This window comes from Seriola lalandi, unplaced genomic scaffold, assembly GCF_002814215.2.
Source record: "Seriola lalandi dorsalis isolate HSWRI2012SDOR001 ecotype SW California unplaced genomic scaffold, Sedor1 jcf7180002054861, whole genome shotgun sequence".
Classification (NCBI taxonomy): Eukaryota; Metazoa; Chordata; class Actinopteri; order Carangiformes; family Carangidae; genus Seriola; species Seriola lalandi.
The window spans coordinates 3,583,894-3,603,671 of record NW_019525414.1 but is presented as its reverse complement, the minus strand read 5'-3'; the positions used below and the strand labels follow the sequence as shown (position 1 = coordinate 3,603,671).

The window sequence follows — 19,778 nt, the reverse complement described above, 5'->3', positions numbered from 1 at the left end:
TTAGCTCCACCATACCAGCTGTATTATTAGTGATGCTTGCACATTAATGCATTAGTAGCTTGATTATAAACCAAGAATCCAGTATATTCTCTTTTACTTTTGGTATTTTAGCTATTTTGATGCTACTACTTATGTATTTTATAGAATGCAGCTAGCCTAAATCAGTAGCTGATGGTTTAGACATTAATTTTTCTTGATAGCATACGAGTATAAAGGCTTATAAATGCAATATTTCAAAAGAAACCATTGTTTCTCTTCGATCAATGTAATTATCCTAAAATAATCGTACAGTGCCATAGCAGGGCTTGGCGCGTTCACGTAATACCTTGCAGAGGAGGAAAACCTGATGACGCCAGCCGCTTGTCATTCTTGCCAGATTCTGACAATGACGATGTCCTCCACTTGGTGAAAAACCTACACTCATGTCAACAGACTGTTGTCAGAATGGCTGAAATGTTAGTTACATCAAAATAAAAAAGAGATAATATTCTCTTAATAGAATCTATTCAATTTATATAACTCATTCAATGTGGTATACAGTGTTTGTTTGCATCTGGTTTTACTTGATACGTTACACAACAAAAGTAGCTAATTTAAACTGTTTATCTGGTTGTACTACAAGGTTAGCACTAGAACTAACATCTTGGGATAATGCGTGAACACTCCCAAGTTGGAATTTTAACGCATTTATTTTCCCATTCTGTCGACATCTCCTGAATGCAGCAGGGATCCAGCGAGGGAAAGGAAGACTAGGATCTTTAGGAAGACAGGGCTCCCTCCCTCATTCCAACACTATCGTACTCCCTGTCTACAACACTACGTACCGCTTATAGTCAAACAAAGGTGTGGTTGATCGCTCTTTTGATAACAAATACCATTCCAAAATACAAAATTATGGCTTAAAACATTTATTTTTACTTGATAATTTAATCGGGGTGGATTTAATGAATGGTACAGTCAATAAGGAAAGATTGAATAAAAATATTTGGACGCGTCCCGGCGGTTACGCACGTTCCGTTTCCGTTACAGGGGTGTGTACAAAAGGGGATCGTTTGCCGCGTGCGCTGAGGCGCCGTGTTTTGCCAAACCATTAAACACTAAATTCCTATGTTTTCTTTGCTTGTTTACTGCTCATTTCCGTGGAAAATGGAAGCCTTTAACCAGCTTCTACTGGAATACCCTGAATTGATGTACGGAGGAGTCGGAGTTACGGCGTTTGTTGCCGGCGGAGCGCTGATATACAAAATTGCCACCAGGTAAGTTAACTTCAAGATTTTGCACCACCGCGTTTGTTTTTAGCTAGGTTCACGTTAACGTTAGATGGAGTCACCAAACGTGCTTAAAATGTGCATTGGATGTTCAAAATTGTGCTGTATAAGATACAACCGTTTCCCGAGAGAGGTTTATTTATCTATGCTAGCCCATGGGCTAACTTTGCTAGCCGTGGTGCTAACTTACTTAACCTAGTTTTGTGACACTAACATAAAGGTAAATTTTCACTATTTGAATGCGTGGATTTTCTAGTTTTTGGTGTTTGAAAACAATTGACTGTAAAACTTTATAAAATATGTATTCGCCCTGACTCTGTATTATCAACACAGCAAACTTTTGCACGCCAAGGTCCTCCATACGGATTGGCGTGATTTTTGACTGTGTACTCCAATTGCTCATGCATATTCATCATTTATATAGTAGTGGTACTCTCGTGAGCCTCTGGGAGCACTTCAAGGACCCATGTGGTCTCTGGATTACACTATGGGATACATTTGAAACTCAGACAGGTTGTCATTTGTGTCACGTTGCATCATGTAAGAACTCCACTTGTTCCTTTCAGAAAAAAGCCTACCCATATAAATGTCAACTGCTGGTTCTGTAATGAGAACACAGTGGTGCCTTATGGGAACAGGAACTGCTGGGACTGTCCTAACTGTGACCAATACAATGGCTTCCAGGAGGTGAGTTAGAAAATTATGACACCTGTGAATTATTTTCTTGGGATCTTGGTAAACTGCAGTGAATTTGTTTTTCATTTTTACCAATATTGTGAGATGTGTGTTTTTTTTTTTTTTGGTTTGTTTTTTTTTATGTTCTTCATTGTGTTGATCTGTCCTGTGTCAGAATGGGGATTACAACAAAACCATCCCAGCTCAGCATAAGGCACATCTCAACCATGGAGTATCTGGAAGTCTTCCCGCATCTGAGACACCCAAGACACAGCAGTGGGTGAACTGTCAGATGCTGCTGTGCAAGAAGTGCAATAACAATCAGTCTACAAAGATCAAGAAGTTGGCCTCATTTATCCCTAGGGATGATGTATGTCTACTTTACTTTTTCCATTCACTGTAACCCACCATATACAGTTACAATGATTAATGCCTAATTTATTATTGTTTTTTTCTATTGTAGGAAAACTATGATGAGGAAATTGAAGCCTACAAGCACCACCTGGAGCAGACTTATAAGTTATGCAGGCCGTGTCAGACAGCCGTGGAGTACTACATCAAATATCAAAACCGCCAGCTACGTACAGTGCTCTTCAGCCACCAACTTCGACGTACCCGAGACTCAATCCAGGGCTTTGTTAAGGTCAGCGCAACCTAAATCCAAAACCACAACTTCACAAGCAGTTAGTCTTGGCTGGACCACAACAGTGGGGCCAGCCCTATAATTGCAAATGTCAGTGTCTGATTGACTGATTTAGTCAACATAATTCCACCATTGGTCAGCCGAATGCCACGTGACTGAGCTGGTGTTTGCCCATTGGCTGTTGCTCTCTCGAAATAAATTGGCATTAAACAGTTTCTAACTAGATTTAGAGAGAAGATCTGAATAGCATGTAAACAACAGACACATCAGCAACTGGAAATTGCTTACTTACAATATGCTTACTGTAGCATGTCAGCATAGCAATAAAAGCCCTGTTAAGAAATAAAGGGTATCTCTCCACTGAAACATTAGAGGGCTCTTAATTTGATACGCTTACAGAAAGTGTTCAGTTTGTATTAAGACATAATGCAGTAACTTTAACATGACAAATAGGAGCTACTATAAATTAGGCTTTGTACTAAAATACTGGTATGACCAATTATACATATCAGAGGGAATTAGACATAATTCTTCTAATACAAGACTGCCTTAAATAAAGGCCTAGTACCTACTGCATTTGAGGTAAATAATAGGACCAATCAAATGCAGCATTTGAAAAGTGTTGTGGTTCCCAGAGGGAGTTGTGGTTGTTTTTAATCTATGCGTTTGATGATTTTGTCAGATGACTTTGCGGTTATTAAATGAAGTTTTTAACAGTCGTGGAAGTTAACATGTCGTCTTAATGGGCCTTGTTTCAGTCACAATTTTGAGGACAGCTTCATTGGGAATTTGGATGTATTAAGATTATGTATATGTGAGCATAGACAGTAGGAGAGACGCAAACGGATAAAGGGCTGAAACCAGCTGACACTAGGCAGAATGCAAATACGACACATTGATGTCAGTTTTTTATAGCTGTTCCACTATAGTTTTCAACTATGTTCCCAATTTCACACATTGACCATACACAGTCCAGCTACATACTAGGTTTTGACCTAGTCTTGTCAGTATTTGGTCATTTTAAGATTTTATTCTCATACTAATTTAGCTTTGTGTCTATACTGTATGGTATTACCTTACTGAATCTCTATGCCACCACAATAATAATAATAATTATTATTATTATGGTGCATAATTAGGTTTGTAATTATTCACCTCTTTTATGTGCACATGCTGACGAGTGTGCAACGCTGTCCATGTATTTACATGTGTTAGTGGAGAAATGGCTTGAAACAACTATAGAATCCTTTTAGAATTGTTATAGATGGGGTTATTCATGTTTGCCTTGAAGGGCTCTTGAGGTCTAGAGACACTATCGGAAAAAATGTTTATAACACACCCATTTTTCCAGTGAATAACCTTAAATTGTACAAAGACAAGTGGTTAACTGCCCGAGGTAAAAGGAGAATTAAGTTCACCCAAAAACTAATGTAATTTCACCAAAAACCATGTAAAATTCATGGAAAATGGGCCTTTTTCAGGGACTTGGAAAGTGTTTAACTTGCAGCTTTCCTGCATCAATGGAAGTAAATAAGTTCTTGCATGTTAATACAAACAATTCCTACAGGTGCCCCAACTTAAGTTGATGACTTACAAAACCCCCTGTCTTTACAAAGGCAGTGTTGGAACAAACCGTGTTACTACACCTTTTGATGCATGATTAGGACAACACTGTACTGTATATTTCTATCAGAATGTTGAGAAAAAGACAGCTAGCAAAGGAAGATAGACTGACTGGTCAGGGATTTATTCTACAGCAAACTAATGGCCCAGTGCATGAGAATAAAAGAGCCAGGCAGAGACTCAACATGAAGGAAGAGCAGCACAGTCTCTAGACTTAATCCTCATGGGGCTGGTTTAGAATGAACAGGACAGAAGGTGAAAGCAAAGAAACCTAAAAGTGCAACACATTTGTGGGAACTTCTGCAACAGTGTTAGTACATACTTTCCATACAATGTTTAATTTCCATTGTAGAAAGAATGTCATAAGTGTGTTCAGCTGCTGGATGCATCACAGATTTGTACTAAATGTTAGATGAAGTTGAATTATGTAAATTTAATCAGCAGAAAAAATGAAGGTGTTCCAAAACATTCTGACTGGTCGTGTAGCTGTAGTAATAAATGTCGACAAATGAATTGCCTCAACACCAGAAATTACTTGAATTATTTTTATACAACATTAATAGAAATGATATAAACTTAAATGGGCCAGTATTCCAGACTCTTTTGAAAATTAAAATAAAATTTGATCAATAGTGTACAGAAAAAAGTGACACCAGTTTAGTCTAAGAGTGGTCCTCTTTGAAGTTGGCACACCTAATGATCAGGATATTTGTTCATGCAAGCAAAATAAAAACTTCTGCTTCCACCATTTTTGAGAAATTAAACAATTCATTCTTAAACATAGACCACATTATTTGTGCAAGCAAAACAAACAGTTTTGTTCTCAAGTCATGAGCATTAAATATCAGACAATTCTGTTGTGATAAGTTTATAAATGTTGAAACAAAAATATTTGTTGTGCTTGATCAAATGTGCATGAACAATGTACATGTACAAATGAATGGGACCACTTCAATCATTTCTCAAAAATGGTTCAAGGAAGCCCAAATTTCTATTTTGTGTGCACAAACTAATTGAATTTGTTTTTATTCATTTCCCGATCAGATGTGTTGCCAACATCCATAGAGGTGCAGTATTTATGACAAGGTTCATCTTCTTTACAGATGTATGGCGCTTGTCCGGAGTGAATTGGCCAGCTGCTGCACAAACATTAATGAATAGCCTAAATGGTGACGTCACTGCGTGTGTGTGTGTTTGTTTGTGGGTGTATGGTGGGGGTATGGTGGGCTTAGTTTTGTATAACCCGCAGTCAGCTATATGCAGTGTAGAAAGCGCAAGTTGTGGTGGTTACTTTTTGTCATGAATATAAATGAACTATGTGAAATTTCAAGATTATTGACTGTAATTCAGCAACAGCCATATAGGGGAAACACACAGTTACACACTACCACAGGCTTAAGGAAACTCTAACTTATAAAGAACTTAAACTCCATTCAGATGGGATTTTATTTCTTAAGGGGAGGTTAGTGCATGCCTTGATTCAAGAATTAAGTTGTGTATGGATTGTAGAAGGCTGTGATTTTCTTCCCCCACACAAATAGTAACAGTCCAGTATTTTTGATACATTTAGACAATTCAAGTCATCAGTATGTCTGTCTGAGTTGTAGTGCAAAAGGCGGTGCCTTTTCAGTTAGTTTTATTTAATTGGCTTAACAGTCTTAATTGGCTGTAATATTTGGTAGAAGTGAAAACCATGAATCAGCTCCTCCATTGTATATCGTTGGTTTGTTCTTATAACATGTAAAATTAGTAACAGTAGTAACAATTAATTTTTCCATTTGTTGTACAGCTGTCAGGATTTAAAATGAAAACATGTTTTCTCCCCTGCAGAGCTCCTATTCTCTGTCTTCTCCCATCGGCGTCACACTGTTATGGGCACTGGCCTTCCTGCTATCTGCTTTCCTGGTTGTTACATCTTTCTGCGAATTGCCGGCCCAGAGTCTTTCACCTAGTGGCCCACAGACATTAAGTGGTGGGGTCACTCCTCCTAAACTCTTCAATGAATCCACCCCTAAAAATGAAAGCAGTGGAGATGTGCCTGTATGGCAGGGTCTGCTGGAGCTGATCCCAAACAAGGCCATAGAAAATGCCAAGCTGGTGTATCAACATGGAAGGGACAACCAGTTGGCTGTAGTCTCGGTTGGCCTGTTGACTTGCCTCACTGCTATCTTCTTAGCAGGACCTGCAAGGTAAGCAGTCGGCATCTCTTGGCGTCAGACAAGTTTATCACAGTCTTCACAACAACTCTGCAAGTTAATGTGTGTCTGCATTTTTAGGCTGAGGAGAATTGATGCTGTGGCCTCTGTCCTGTGGTTCTTCGTCCTGTGCCTGTACCTGGCTGAGAGCTACTTGGCTGGTGCCTCGGGTTGGATGGACACAGCCAAGCACAGCAGCATCTCTCTCTGTTGCCTAGTCAGCTTTGCTGCTGCTGTGGCAACTCGCAAACCACTGGATCTACGAAGAGGCAAATATCGAAGGTCAGAATCTGAGCAGTAATATTCAAATTGTATTTGAAACATGGGATTGTGTAAAAGTTTCCTCTTTCCATGAGAGGTCTGTGTTCATTAGAGCCAGATCAAAATACATTAAGCTTAAGCTTTTCAATTTCCCTTTATTTTATTTCATTTTTTGTTTCTCAACAGAACAAAGGGCACACCGGTTTAAATTCACTTTTTACCCATAACTCCCCTGTTTTACTGCTGTGTGTGTGAATGACTGAAGTTATGACATGTGAATGACAAACGTCAGGCAAAGGATTGTGTGTGTGGCTTATGACCAGAACAAGAGTCTAGTGCTACTTGCTTCATCAACCCTAACGAAACTAAGCAATTTGAGACCAAGCACATGTGTGCTTGATCTGTGGAGGTTAAAATAATTTTGCCGTTTTGATACATGCCAACACTAATGAAATATTATTAGTAACCACCTCTCAAGACTTACAAAGTACACTCTGTGGGAAATTGTCCCACAGTTTTCTTTCAGGTTCATCCTGTTTTTGAAGCTGTGATTATTTGCTTTTGCAAATTCCTTACGAACTACAACAAATTTGTGATGGACTGACATTTTTAAAACCAGTAGAGTGGGATTTTTAGAATTCAAGTACCCAACTAGCACTAATCCTATATATTCTAAACTGTACTGTAATGTGGAAAAGCATTTTGAATGTCCCTACTTGTTAACAATCTGGTGTGACTGTGTAGAAAATTGTTCACTAACTACAGCTATATCCACACTAAAATGTTTCTAGTTTAAAACACAGTTATAAAACAAAAATGATCTCCGTCCAGAAAAGGGTTTTGAGCTCAGTATCAGAAATCATCTCCGCCCATACGAACATACCTGAAAATGCATATCACATGACCATTGACATAGACTGCTTCATATTTACACTGATATGTGCATGCCTAGATCGTCTACTACTACTACAAACAAAGAACCACAATGGTGAAAAGAGACTTCTTTCTTAGCACTATAAAATGCAGAATTTAACTGCATAACAGCTCCTAGCAAAGACATACCTTGACCACTATGAGTTGAGGCTGCTATTTGTTTTCCTCCGAAAAAGGGTCACCTGCGTCTTCATTTCGAAACATCTCAGTTTTTCCAGACGAAAAGGCAACTCCGGAGTTTCCCTAAAACGGAGACTTTTGAAAATGCTGCAGGCCCCGTTTAGTTTGTAAGGGCTCAAACTCATAGTAGTGTGGACACCAGGTGTAAATATAGCAAAAGTTATGCATTTTAAAACTCAAACGTATTGGTGTGGATGTAGCCTACAGCTCATTGCACGAAATACTCACTGCAGGCCATACTCAAGATATGATTTTTGAGTAATCACGTCCCCTCCTGTATTGTTTCACATCTACAATTTCTGAACAAAGAATTGCCTTGGACATTTCTAAAAAGTATTCACCGTGACACCTTTGACCGTCGCTATTCATGACTGACATCTGCAAGGAATTTCCTTGGAATACGACATCAGTGCTGAAGCAACTTATCAGTTCTCAAGGCAGAGCTGGAACATTTTCCCATGCATGCTATGTGGTTATTTGCTGTGCCAAAAGCTGTTGCGTAAAATAATGCCTCTAGATGACTGCCTGGCAGGTACTTGCTTTGTCTTGGCATTTCTTGGGGTAATCATGCCAGAGTAGTAGTTTCAGGCGGCCTTGTTGTATCAGTGCTTGAACTTGTAAATTTTACAAAGTGCTCAACTGTTTGTGGTCACTGAGAGGAACTCTTGTGTCTTGTAAAAATGTTAGTTATAAGGCTTGATGCGTGATGTAAGGTTTTGCCTCACATGTCGTGCTCATGCAAGATAAGCCACTAAAAAACTCAGCAGTATTAGAAATATTTGACGTACACGGTTAATGCTTGTCCGGAAAGGGTTACCTTTCTTCAGTGAGATGTTGGACTGTCATCTCTTGCAAATTTTTATTTAAATAGAATATGAATCTGAAAACGCTGCATTATCACATGCAGCAAAATATATTGGATTTTTCTATCACTTATTGCTTCACTTCCAGTAACACTGGACTTTCCTTTACCAACAGTCTAACATGTTGATGTATTCAAAACCGATGGACGAAACTGACTGAGTTGTATGCACTAACATTCACCTGGCCAATGTATTGCCATTAACCCATTTTTCTTTTACTTGTTGGAATGTATTGAGTGAATGGGCCTATTTATTTGACAGCAATGTCATTAGGTATTGCAAACTAATAGCTGTAGAGAGTACTTATAAATTGTATTTGGTGGGTAGAGTACAGTTTAAATTGCATGTTGTGCTGTCATGTAGATGGATTTATGTTTTCAAACCAGCGCCTCTGGTGCAGTAATCTCAAAGCTTTAAATTGTGAATTTTTGCTGCCAAATCTAAGACACTACAGATGCACTTGTAGGTTATGAGCAAGGTATTGATTGTATAATTTTTACTATTCATATAGAACAGTTTTCACGTTTTTGAAGCTTAATTTGACTTTTGCCTTTGGAAAAAAATCATCAAATGCAAAGTTTGAGATGCTATATAGTCTCTGTAATATAGCGTCTATCAGTAATGACCTAGAGTAGCTCCCTACCTTTCATAAAATACATCACGTGAATGACTGCATCTTAAACTCTTGACTAAGACGAATCAAAATTAAAACACATGTATATCCACCCTGAAGGAGGCAAGAGAGCCACATATGTTTTAATAAAGCAATGTGATGTGTTTTAATTTTGATGGACTTACATTGACAATGGAAGCTCAATGGTCTGCACATGGCAGCGTTTTCAAAGTAAGATATTCTAACGATAGTACAACATAATAATATTATTTACCATTTTTGTTTGTATATGTAAGATACAACTTAAAATGTATCATCTTTGCGAATGTTTTACATGCTCTGCTAAATTGTTTGTGTTCACTATAAATCTGTAGTGTGCATGTTTATGCTATGATATATTCATGATATATAGTCAAGTATATGGCTATATTTGTGTTTTTTAGAGAGTTCCTTTATCTACTTGAACTATGACTGTTACCTTCATTTGTGTCAAGCATTTAGCTCTTGAAGTACTACACTTGTATTTTAATCACAAGTTTAAGTTGCCATATGCAACTTCAACATTATACCATTGCCACAAACATATTTTGTAGTGTTTTAACAGTGATAGCTATAGAACTACCTTTTTACTAATGGAACCGGGAATGTTAATATTTTTAATGCACTGTGTTATTCTACGGATCCAATATGTAGCTGAAATGTGATAATGTTATACCTAAATGTTTTAGTGTGTGTGTGTGTGTGTGTGTGTGTGTGTGTGTGTGTGTGTGTGTGTGTGTTGCAGAAACACTAAAAGACCCAATACTTTAAAAAAAAAAAGAGAGAGAGGTTACTTTTTAACAGTTAAGCAATAATTTTCAGTTCCAGTCAATAGTACAAATAAGCTAATGAAATCAAATCTCAATTTGATCAGATCATGATATTTATACATTATGTAGCAGCCTCAGAAATGGAGCTCAACCAATGCTGAAATGCGTCCTGCAACATACCCAATGAAACGTATTGTCTTTTGGGTGCTGATTTGCTGAAGTTGGGTGTCTTCTTTTAATGTCAGGCTCCAGTTTGAAGACTTTGTAGGAATGCTTGCTGTACATTCGATGTAATAAACAACTGGTGAAAGGATATGCCTTCTGTTTGTTTTTCGTCAATACAAACACACTGTCTTGTCTCCTTGTATGTTTGTCTGGTTTGAAATAGTAACTTTATTACACAGCATTGATGTTTAAGGAAAATGTCAGCTTCATGTTAGCCATGACTGCTGTGACTGTTATGCGCTGTCAACAGTCAGGGCCAGAATCATGGTGTTTTTCGGTTTGTACATCCGTACGTCCGTCTGTCCAATTCTCGTGAACGCGGTTTCTCAGTAACACTTTGAGGGAATTTAAATTTGGGACAAACATTCACTTGGACTCGAGTCCAAAACTGTAAACTGATTACAATTTGGTGGTTAAAGGTCACTGATCTCAAGAAACACAATTTTGGCCATAATTCATGAATTCATATGCTTATTGACACAATTTAACGCAAATGTCTAAATGGATTAAATTGAAAGGTTTCACTATTCATATCCAAATGATTGAAGGTCACCCTCACTGTCGCATCATAATGTTCTGCAATGGCTGAGACATACAACTGCCGGATGTAATTCTGTTTTTTCTAAGACTAAACTTGATTGCAACTGAAAAGAAACTAGATTGACGCATAAAATCTTCAGGCCACAGATTGTGTGTTGTGAAAATGTGAGTGTGTTGAGCAGTACTGCTGGGCAGCATTTCTCATGCAGCTTGGTTCTCTAGGCACTTTCAGCTGTTTTGTGTTGTCCAACAGCTGCAGCAACGTTTTAGTGACAGCCGTGCCATAGACTGCTGCCATCAATAAAGTGCTCTAGTGGAACAAAGATTGAGCACTGATTTGATTTCAGACACTTCTTGTACCTGTTATATATTCCAGAATATATAATATATATATATATATATATATATTAATGTCAAGAATGTTGTATATTGACATTGGCGAGGAACCTAAATCACATTTGAGGACTTTCTTTACACATACAACCCCAAACTGAAAATTTACAGCACTATTTGTAATGCTCTTGGTTGAGTCATCTAATGTAACTGCACTGTTTTAGCACAAAAGTATTTTGTTTAGCTAATTCTGTGATATAGAAACCTTTGGACAGTTTTGTTATACAATTTTGATTTCTGGTAGTAGACCGTTGCATTGCTCTTGTGTTGCAGATACCTTGCAGGCACCTCTGCAGTCCCCCCCTTCAGCAGCCAGCCTCCTTTGCTCTCTCCTGACCTGGCAGAGTCCTTCATCCCCACCCCACCCCCGAACCTCTCCAAGCTCATCAGCTGCCAACAGAGTCGCCACAAGTGCAACGATTCCCCCTCCTCTCTGCCTGGGCGCCTTAGTAGAGCCCTCTCCCTTGGCACCATACCCTCCTTCAAAAGGACAGGTAACATCAAAATTATCTTTCTTAGTTGACAGACAAAAACATTAATCCAATACTGGAAGATTAAAAAACTACAGATAATTGACACCGTAGTGCAAATTCTTTTTCAAGTAGCTGGTAAATGTCAGGGTAAATAGTAATATTCAGCTGTCTACAGTTTTTGTTGCATTAGCTTCCCATAGCTGCTCAGACATGTTTGATCTTGAGTTGCTTCTTGCAGTGTGCTGCCTTGCATACAAACAAGATCTATAATTGATAAAATTCATCAGCTGTACTTTCAGTTTCTGCTACTTGGCATTTAATTGGGACATGCCACTGTTTGCAAATGTGGGAAAGACGCTTTACTTTCTGTGTGTGTGTGTGTGTATGTATATATATATATATATATATATATATCTCTTAATCATATAATTTTACAGTTTAAATAAAACAAACTTATCTGACATCTGGAGGATAAACTTTGTAGTGAAGGTTGTGTCACATGTCTTTGGCATTTCTGTACTGTAACTTCTTTACCTGTTGGCCAGTATAATGCCACATACAGCTGATATTGGCCAATAATTCGGCTTGGCTAATTAATTAGTTAAACATTTTTTTTGTATATTTCATGATTAAATTGCAAAAGACTTTGCATTTAACGTATATTATAGAAGAACAATAAAGGGTCCTGTTGCTGTATTATCGTTTCTTAATATTACTGAGTTCCATCTTCTCAGTTTTGAGGATCTGCCAGACTTTGTTTCTTATGTAACAATTTTGGACCAAACCAGCTATTGGAAGACTTCACCTTACAATTGAAGAAATTGCAATCAGCATTTTTCATCATATTTTTATTCTTAGATTGTTTAGATCAAATGATTAACCAATGAAATCATTGGCAGACAAATGAATAATAATTGTTTTGGCACCAGGGGGCAGAAAATCATCTTAATAACCTAACTGATAAACCACTATTAAATACCATTCAGTTGTAATATTGTTATGGCTTAATGTGTTGTCATAAAGTTGCCTATTTTTAGGTTTATCAGACACAGATAAACTTTTAATTTGGGGTTGTGTTTTTCTGACCAACTGACACTGACTGGCGAATGTAGGTTTAAGGAAAGCTCTGGTACATGGTTGTAGTGAATGATGCGATTTGTATATTTTTATTTATTTTCAGATTCTGGTTACCTGTTTAGCGGAAGCAGACCAGCTTCACAATACAAAGACTCCCCGCCGTCAGGTATTAAAACTCCTGGTAATTTTGTTATCTCTACTGAGACCTGTATTTTAAACAATTCCTAAGCCTTTTAGAGCGCTTGATTTACATTCTTCATTGCTTCTCTGGCACAGACTACTTTTCACTGAAGTCTGGGAGCCGCCCATCATCACCAAGCCCCTCTCCACCTCCTTCAATAGCTGGGTCATGTACATCCAGTTCAGGTTCTGCCAGACAACGCCGCCCGCTCATCAGCCCTGCTCGCCTCAACATTTGTAGCCAGAAACTGTGGCTTTTCTCAACAGAGCCAGAACCCAAGCTCTCACCCCCACCTGTGTCGCCATTATATTCCACTGGAAGGCCGGCCTCTCCCATTTACAATGGCTGCTTTTCACCTGACATATCACCCTTTCAAAGCCAACATGGTAAGTACCCCTGAGGTTAAACTGTTTATAGTAAAATGTCTGTTGTAGTAGGTTGTGGCACTGTGCACTGCTGTCTCCCTGCAGTGAGTGTCATTCATGATACTACCACCAGATGGGAAAATAAACCATCTCAAATCCTACATATAGTGGCTTTAAAGAGAGAAAAGATTTCACAACCGTGAAATATATTCCTTAACTTCATGTTTGGATGGTTTTATAAATGGCTTCATCATTTACCTGATTCCATGACTTCATGATTTTTCTGGTTGCAGATTTGAGTATGAGAGACGGCAGTGTGATTGATAAGGAAGAGAAGAGTGACACAGGCAGCTCCTCTGGGTCCTCCGCATGCCTGGTTGGCACAACCACACAGGGGTTGGAGAGCACTGATCCTCCTCTTAAAGGTAAGCAGACTGATTTTAAACATGACGGGGAGATGGAATTTATGTCCATGAACTGTCAGAAATCATTCAATTTTGATTTCATGTTGTCTAACTGGTTGTCATAACCACATCTTGGTCCCAGTCCTTCTTAAACAAAATTGTAATCCTGGTCTGATGTAGAGCATTTGAAGGATAGGCTTGCTCATATGTACTGTTCATCCTTGTGGACTGTAATATCCAAATAAATTGACCTGATTAGAGCAACTTGCAACAGAACTACTTTAAAAAGAAAATCTTATTTTATCCCTGCTAAACCTAGGAACTCGTATTTACAGTCTTTCTATTAGTTAAGTGGACGAGGTGGTAGACAAAAAAGATAAAACTAAAACATTTTTCTAAACGGAGAAGAGAGGCCTTCAGTGCTCTGTCCAATGATTACTCTGTTGTGTATGGTGTTATTTTTGTGCCTCATTCCTGAGCACACAGTGGGACGCAGCGCAGACAAATAATTTTTGCAAACACATAAATTATATTTTGAAGAGAAAACATTTTTGAGCAAAGAATAACTTAACATGAGCAAGAAAAATCGATTCTGTGCTCAATATATGTATTTCTCCAATTGTTATTATCCACATAGTCACACAATACTAATGTCTGTCACTCAGTTTTAGTTCTCAACATGTCTTCTCTGGCTGCACTCAACTCTGCCTCCACGATCGCTCAACATTTCGCAGCGTTACAATGTGCCACGAAACCTGTCAATCACAGACTTGGAGAAAGTAACCCTGATTGGTGGTTTCGTCACCAATCAGGTCGCTACTATCGTATTTCAGAAGCACTGTTTAAAACCCGGTAGAGCACATACCATGGATGTATGGACAAGCAGCAACCTCAGAGGCTGAAATATGAAGCCAATCTGCACTATAATACACTAAATTAAATAGGCATTTCTATCACATAACTCAATAATAAAAACACTCACCAAATATGTGTTGTAATCCAATTCAAATATGTCAACTCCACATGATTTAGTTTCCTTTTTATTTCCTTATTGTTGTTATATTTGGGGCGTTTTTTGCCTTTTATTCAGGTGGCTACAGTGAGAGAGACAGGAAAGTTAGTGAAAGAGAGGGGAGACATGCAAAGGGCCACGGGTTGGACTCAAACCTGTGGCTGCTGCAGTTCAGACTAAGCCTTTGTGGTACGCGCCATACACATAGACTGCAAATGAAGATGGACGTAGCCTCCAATTTCTGAAGAGCGGTCTTGAAGCTCGGAGTGAGCTGCTCTATCGTCCCCATCTCGCCAGTATCTGACTCCACCAAACTCCTGGTTGATCCAGAAATGGGCAAAGAGGAGCAGCGTGTGTGGGGCCGAGACTTCGGTGCATGTCGGCCTGTGGCAAGGATACGCTCACCCACCTCTCACTCAAAGCAGCTATGCCCTCAATTATGCAGAACTTCAAGCATTAATATAATTTAAACAGGTGAATTACAGTATATAAAAATTCACCCCCTGTACAGTTGTCATGGAGGAAATTAATCGTAGAGAACAAATCTTTTTTTTTTTTTTGGTACCAGGCTGTAAACATGTTTATTTCTGCTGTGAAGTTGGACATTTTAACTATGGAGTCCATTGAGACTGACTCACTGTTGGAGCCAAACTCAAGTGGACATTTGAAGAACTGCAGTTTTTGGTGCTTATGTGTTGGCTTCATTTTTCAGCCTCAGAGGTTGCCGCTCGGCCATACATCCAGGGTTCGCCCTCTACTGGGTTTTTAACAGTGCTTCCGGAATACTGTACTAGTGGTGATGAAACAGCCAATCAGCGGCACTTTCTCCAAGTCTGTGAATGTGGCACATTGTCACGCTGTGTAATATTGAGCAAGGGTGGAGGCAGAGTTGAGCGCAGCCAGAGAACACATGTTGAGAGCGCAAGGCAGAGACTGAGCAAGCTTGCAGGTGCACACAGAAGAGATCTGTGAGAGAACAACTGACTAAAACTGAATGACAGACATTAGTGTTGTGCAACTATGTGGATAATAGCAAACAGAGAAGTACATTTATTGAGCACAGAATAGATTTTTTTTGCTCAGGTTAAGTTATTATTTACTCAAAAATGTTTCTCTTCAAAATATAATTTGTGAAAAATTATTTGTCTGTGCTCAGAAATGTCCCACTGCATGCTCAGTCATTAGGCACAAAAGTAAAATTATAATTGTCGTTAAACAAATGCAGGTAATGTTCTACATACAACCAGAGACTATATGAAAAAGAGGTTTATAGACAGTTAATTTATGCATGTTTTTACATGAAACTTTAAGGAGACTGTACTACAACAATCATAAAAATAGAAATGAGCATTTGGATTTGTTGGTAGGGTCTAGGAGCGTATATGAAAATACAGTATCCAAGAGTATATGTTTTTTTTCACTCTGGCAAATATACAGTATATATATATATATATTTATTAACAAAGACTCCCTTAATCTGAAAGGCTCAGTGAGCATTTCTAATTTCAGAGTCCTTCTTCCAGACCCACGTGAAAAGGCGTGTGTGTTCGCAGGACTGACACTCTTTGGTTGTTTTATTTTTCACACCGTTCTGAGTAAACTCTAGAGTCTCTTGTGTGTGAAAATCCCAGGGGATGAGCAGTTGCAGAAACACTCAAACCAGCCCGTCTGGCACCAACAATCATGCCACTGAGTCACTGAGATCACATTTTTTCCCCGTTCTGATGTTTGATGTGAACTGTAACTAAAGCGCCTGACCTGTCTTTGCATAGCACTGCTGCCACAGAAGTATAGGTGTTATAAATGCATGGTGAGTGTATTTGATCTGGACCATTGACATGACATTTGGTTGATACCCGATCTGACTTATTTAGGTTGGTATCAGATCGATGCTTCCCTGTTTGTTAAGGCAGGGTTTTATGCAACCTGTATATTCAGAAAATACACTGGTCTCAAAATACTCATCATGGTCCGCTCCACATGTACCTAAACTATAACTAGGAAAAATATATTGGCTGACAGTAACATCACTGTAAAACATGTGCAGAAAATGGAAAAACCTTCATGCCACATTGATGCATAATCATGATGATTCTCATGAAATGAATTTGCTTTCTCTGGGACTTCTCCAGGTTTTGTGAAGCGTCTTCTCTTCCCAGGACTTTTAATAGGGAGCCTGACTGCCAACCTGTTCTTCGCCTGTCTCTGTATGTACCACTACTGGAGATGAACTGTTAATAAGGTCTGCTGCTCTTTTTTGTGACCTGCACAGAGTGAATGGGCCTCTGGCCCTTGACAACCCTGTCATGTCTGTAGACCTTGAGGTCATTCAGCAATGCCAGAAAACATCTGGCAGTTATTGTATGTTGGTGCTTAGTAAAAATACAGATGTCAGCTGATGGATTTTCAACAGCAATACCTCCCTTTTGATTAGAAGAAAAATGTAAGGTGAAATCAAATATTTACACTCATGACTGCTCAAGAATATTTCTGCTTTTCTGATCTGGCCTTGCTTCGTCTTTTGGTTTGTCACCGCTCCTCTTAAATGAACACAGATGCATGTGTAATTCATTTTAAAAGGCTCATTTCTTGCATTGATGCTCGATAGCTTTTTAAAAACCATGCTGTGAAATGTGCAATAAACCTGTACTGTTCAATTGATGCTGCTCAGACACAGAGGGTCATGTCTTAGCTACTTACTGTAAATTCTCATATATAAAATCTGATATTCAAATAATGGCCATGTCACAAATACGCTGGATAAAAAAAATTAATTGGGTGAATTGTCTGTAGCCTGCTACAAACAGCTGAAATGTTAAGTTCAGCATAATTTCAGTACAAGAGTCATGTCATTTCTTTTTTCTTTTTTTCTTTTGAACAGAAATAATGTTTTCATACTCCTAATACCATACTAATTCCAGCCATTTCTTCTTTGGCGTACTCCTGATCATTTTTAACAAAACTCAATACTTCTTGATGTTTCTTCACATTAAAAGCCAAAGCGGAACGCCTGACTTGAGTCCTGCTGTAATGATGGAATAAGTGATGTGGAAATAGACAGACCTTGTACTGATTTTAATCAAGACAACAGGTAAATGTTGCAAAAGTTTAGCTTGCATTAATTTGGGAATATGGGGAAATCAGAATAACGGTCTGTCTCTCATGTGAGCCTGTCCCAGAAATGGGTAAATGAAGGCCTTGGACACTATTTTGAGAATTTATGGTATACTGTGATGAGTGTTATATTTCCACTCTACAGTAGCCAAAAATCAGAAAGCATTAAGCAGCACGTTATATTTATGGTGTGTAATTGGTTTTGCATTTTTGAAATTTCTACAGATTTTCACTCTATAATGTCATAATTTCACAGCACTGGTGTTTGCCAATGTCTTTCTAAAGACGGGTGACAAATCAAAGGAAAAACCAACAAAGTGTTTAGTACAGTGCCACAGAGCATGTTTCACTGTACCATGCAGTGTACCTGTGTGGAAGCATCGACACTCAGTATGTTTCTACACTCATTTATTCAGGTTTTTCCTTTAAATTTTCACCCATCTGTATATTCAGCTGGGAAAGAGTGGTGCGTTTTGTTATACACGTTTATTATGATGGCCATTTGTTTATATATCTCATACCAAAGTGACATGTCACAATTACTACAGAAAAAGTTCTTCACCAACCCATTTGATTTTCTGATGTCTCTTATCGATATCCTGTTACAGGCTTTCAAAGGGGCTAAACTCCTAAGGTCAAGTGCAATAAAAAATGTTATTTCTAATCTTTAAAAATGACGTTTGCATAAAAAATGGCAGCGATTTTGAGAGAGAGAGAGAGAGAAGTTAACTGAGCTGTAAAATATATACAGGCTTTTCTTATAACTTCAAACTCTACATGTTGACTTGGAAAGATTTTTGCACTTGTTTTACTGAAATGTTTTTCCAATTTTTTTTTGTGCTTGGCTGTGTTGTGTTTGATTATGTGATAACCATTTATATTATTTGAAATTGTTCTATTAGAGATTTAGAGCACAGATGTTTGATTTATTGTTTGTCAATGTTGAACATATGATTTACAAAAAGTTGTGCATTTGGACATCTGTGAGATGTGTGTGAACAGGTTGCAGTTGGCTTGTTTCTACTGTAAAACATGTTGTTAGGCTTTTGGCTGTTTATTTTCACATGCACCCGATATTAGAGTAAAAGTAATAATTACTTAAATGTAAAACTTCTGAGGAAACTAAAACTTGCTACTGAAAGACATCTGTGGGAATCGTCTAGAACAATGAATAATAGTTATTGAAAGCTATCATAACCTTTCAACATACTGGATACAAAATTGTGCATTTGTACGTGATGTGTAACCTGGCGTATGTTTATTTCTTCTCTGAAGAAGGCTCATTAATTGAAAGATCATGTACATGTTGAAATGTAAATGTTCTTTCAGCCATGCTGAACTTTCCTGAATGAGACAAACCTCATCATCATTGTTCAGTTCAAGATAAAATAAATGTATTTTTGAATTTGTATTTAAAGTGTAATTAAAGTATTGTTTTATTTGACATCACCATTATGTTCAAATGAAAGTAGAAGTATGAATTTATGTTCTCTATCACTATTTTCACTAATGGTTTGAAGGGTGGTTGTTATGTTCAGCAACGCAAATGTTTGTGTGCAGAGCTGTTTGGTCTGTGTGATTGTAAGGAACAACATTGGCTTGTTTCATCTGGACCAATACTTTTGAATAAAGTGTTTTTTTTTCTAATTTTAGTGTAATGCATCTACTTCCTGTCCAGCTACAAAAATCTGCTATTTCTAGGTGAAGTGTGAGATGGATGGGTGCTCTGCAAGCTTTGCTTAACTCGCCCCCTTCTGGCACTAACAGCACATTGTAGGATTAGGGTTAGATTTTATTGAGAAATTTGGTTCAGGCATTCAAGAACAACACAGGTACAGCAGCATGATGAAGCTACAGTTCACATGCAACATTCAGTAACACAGATGCTGCTTATCCCCCTCTGTAAAAGCCATCACACACACACACACACA

The 19,778-nt window shown here is 38.2% G+C and overlaps 1 protein-coding gene across 1 annotated transcript; it reads left to right on the top strand.

Annotated features, from left to right (window-relative positions):
• The first annotated feature begins 1,044 nt into the window (after positions 1 to 1,044).
• tmem201 (transmembrane protein 201) lies at positions 1,045 to 19,494 on the top strand. The gene is made up of 11 exons (XM_023427526.2): positions 1,045 to 1,256; positions 1,835 to 1,955; positions 2,119 to 2,313; positions 2,407 to 2,586; positions 6,040 to 6,398; positions 6,486 to 6,686; positions 11,495 to 11,715; positions 12,875 to 12,937; positions 13,048 to 13,338; positions 13,611 to 13,742; positions 16,866 to 19,494. The coding sequence occupies exons 1-11, from the start codon at positions 1,108 to 1,110 to the stop codon at positions 16,961 to 16,963; spliced, it is 2,010 nt and encodes a 669-aa protein (XP_023283294.1). The 5' UTR covers positions 1,045 to 1,107; the 3' UTR covers positions 16,964 to 19,494.
• Positions 19,495 to 19,778: the final 284 nt, after the last annotated feature.

Coding starts and splice junctions, on each gene's coding strand:
- tmem201 (XM_023427526.2), top strand. CDS start 1,108: ATGTTTTCTTTGCTTGTTTACTGCTCATTTCCGTGGAAAATGGAAGCC. Junction 1,257..1,834: donor ATATACAAAATTGCCACCAG/GTAAGTTAACTT, acceptor TGTTCCTTTCAG/AAAAAAGCCTACCCATATAA. Junction 13,743..16,865: donor CACTGATCCTCCTCTTAAAG/GTAAGCAGACTG, acceptor GGACTTCTCCAG/GTTTTGTGAAGCGTCTTCTC.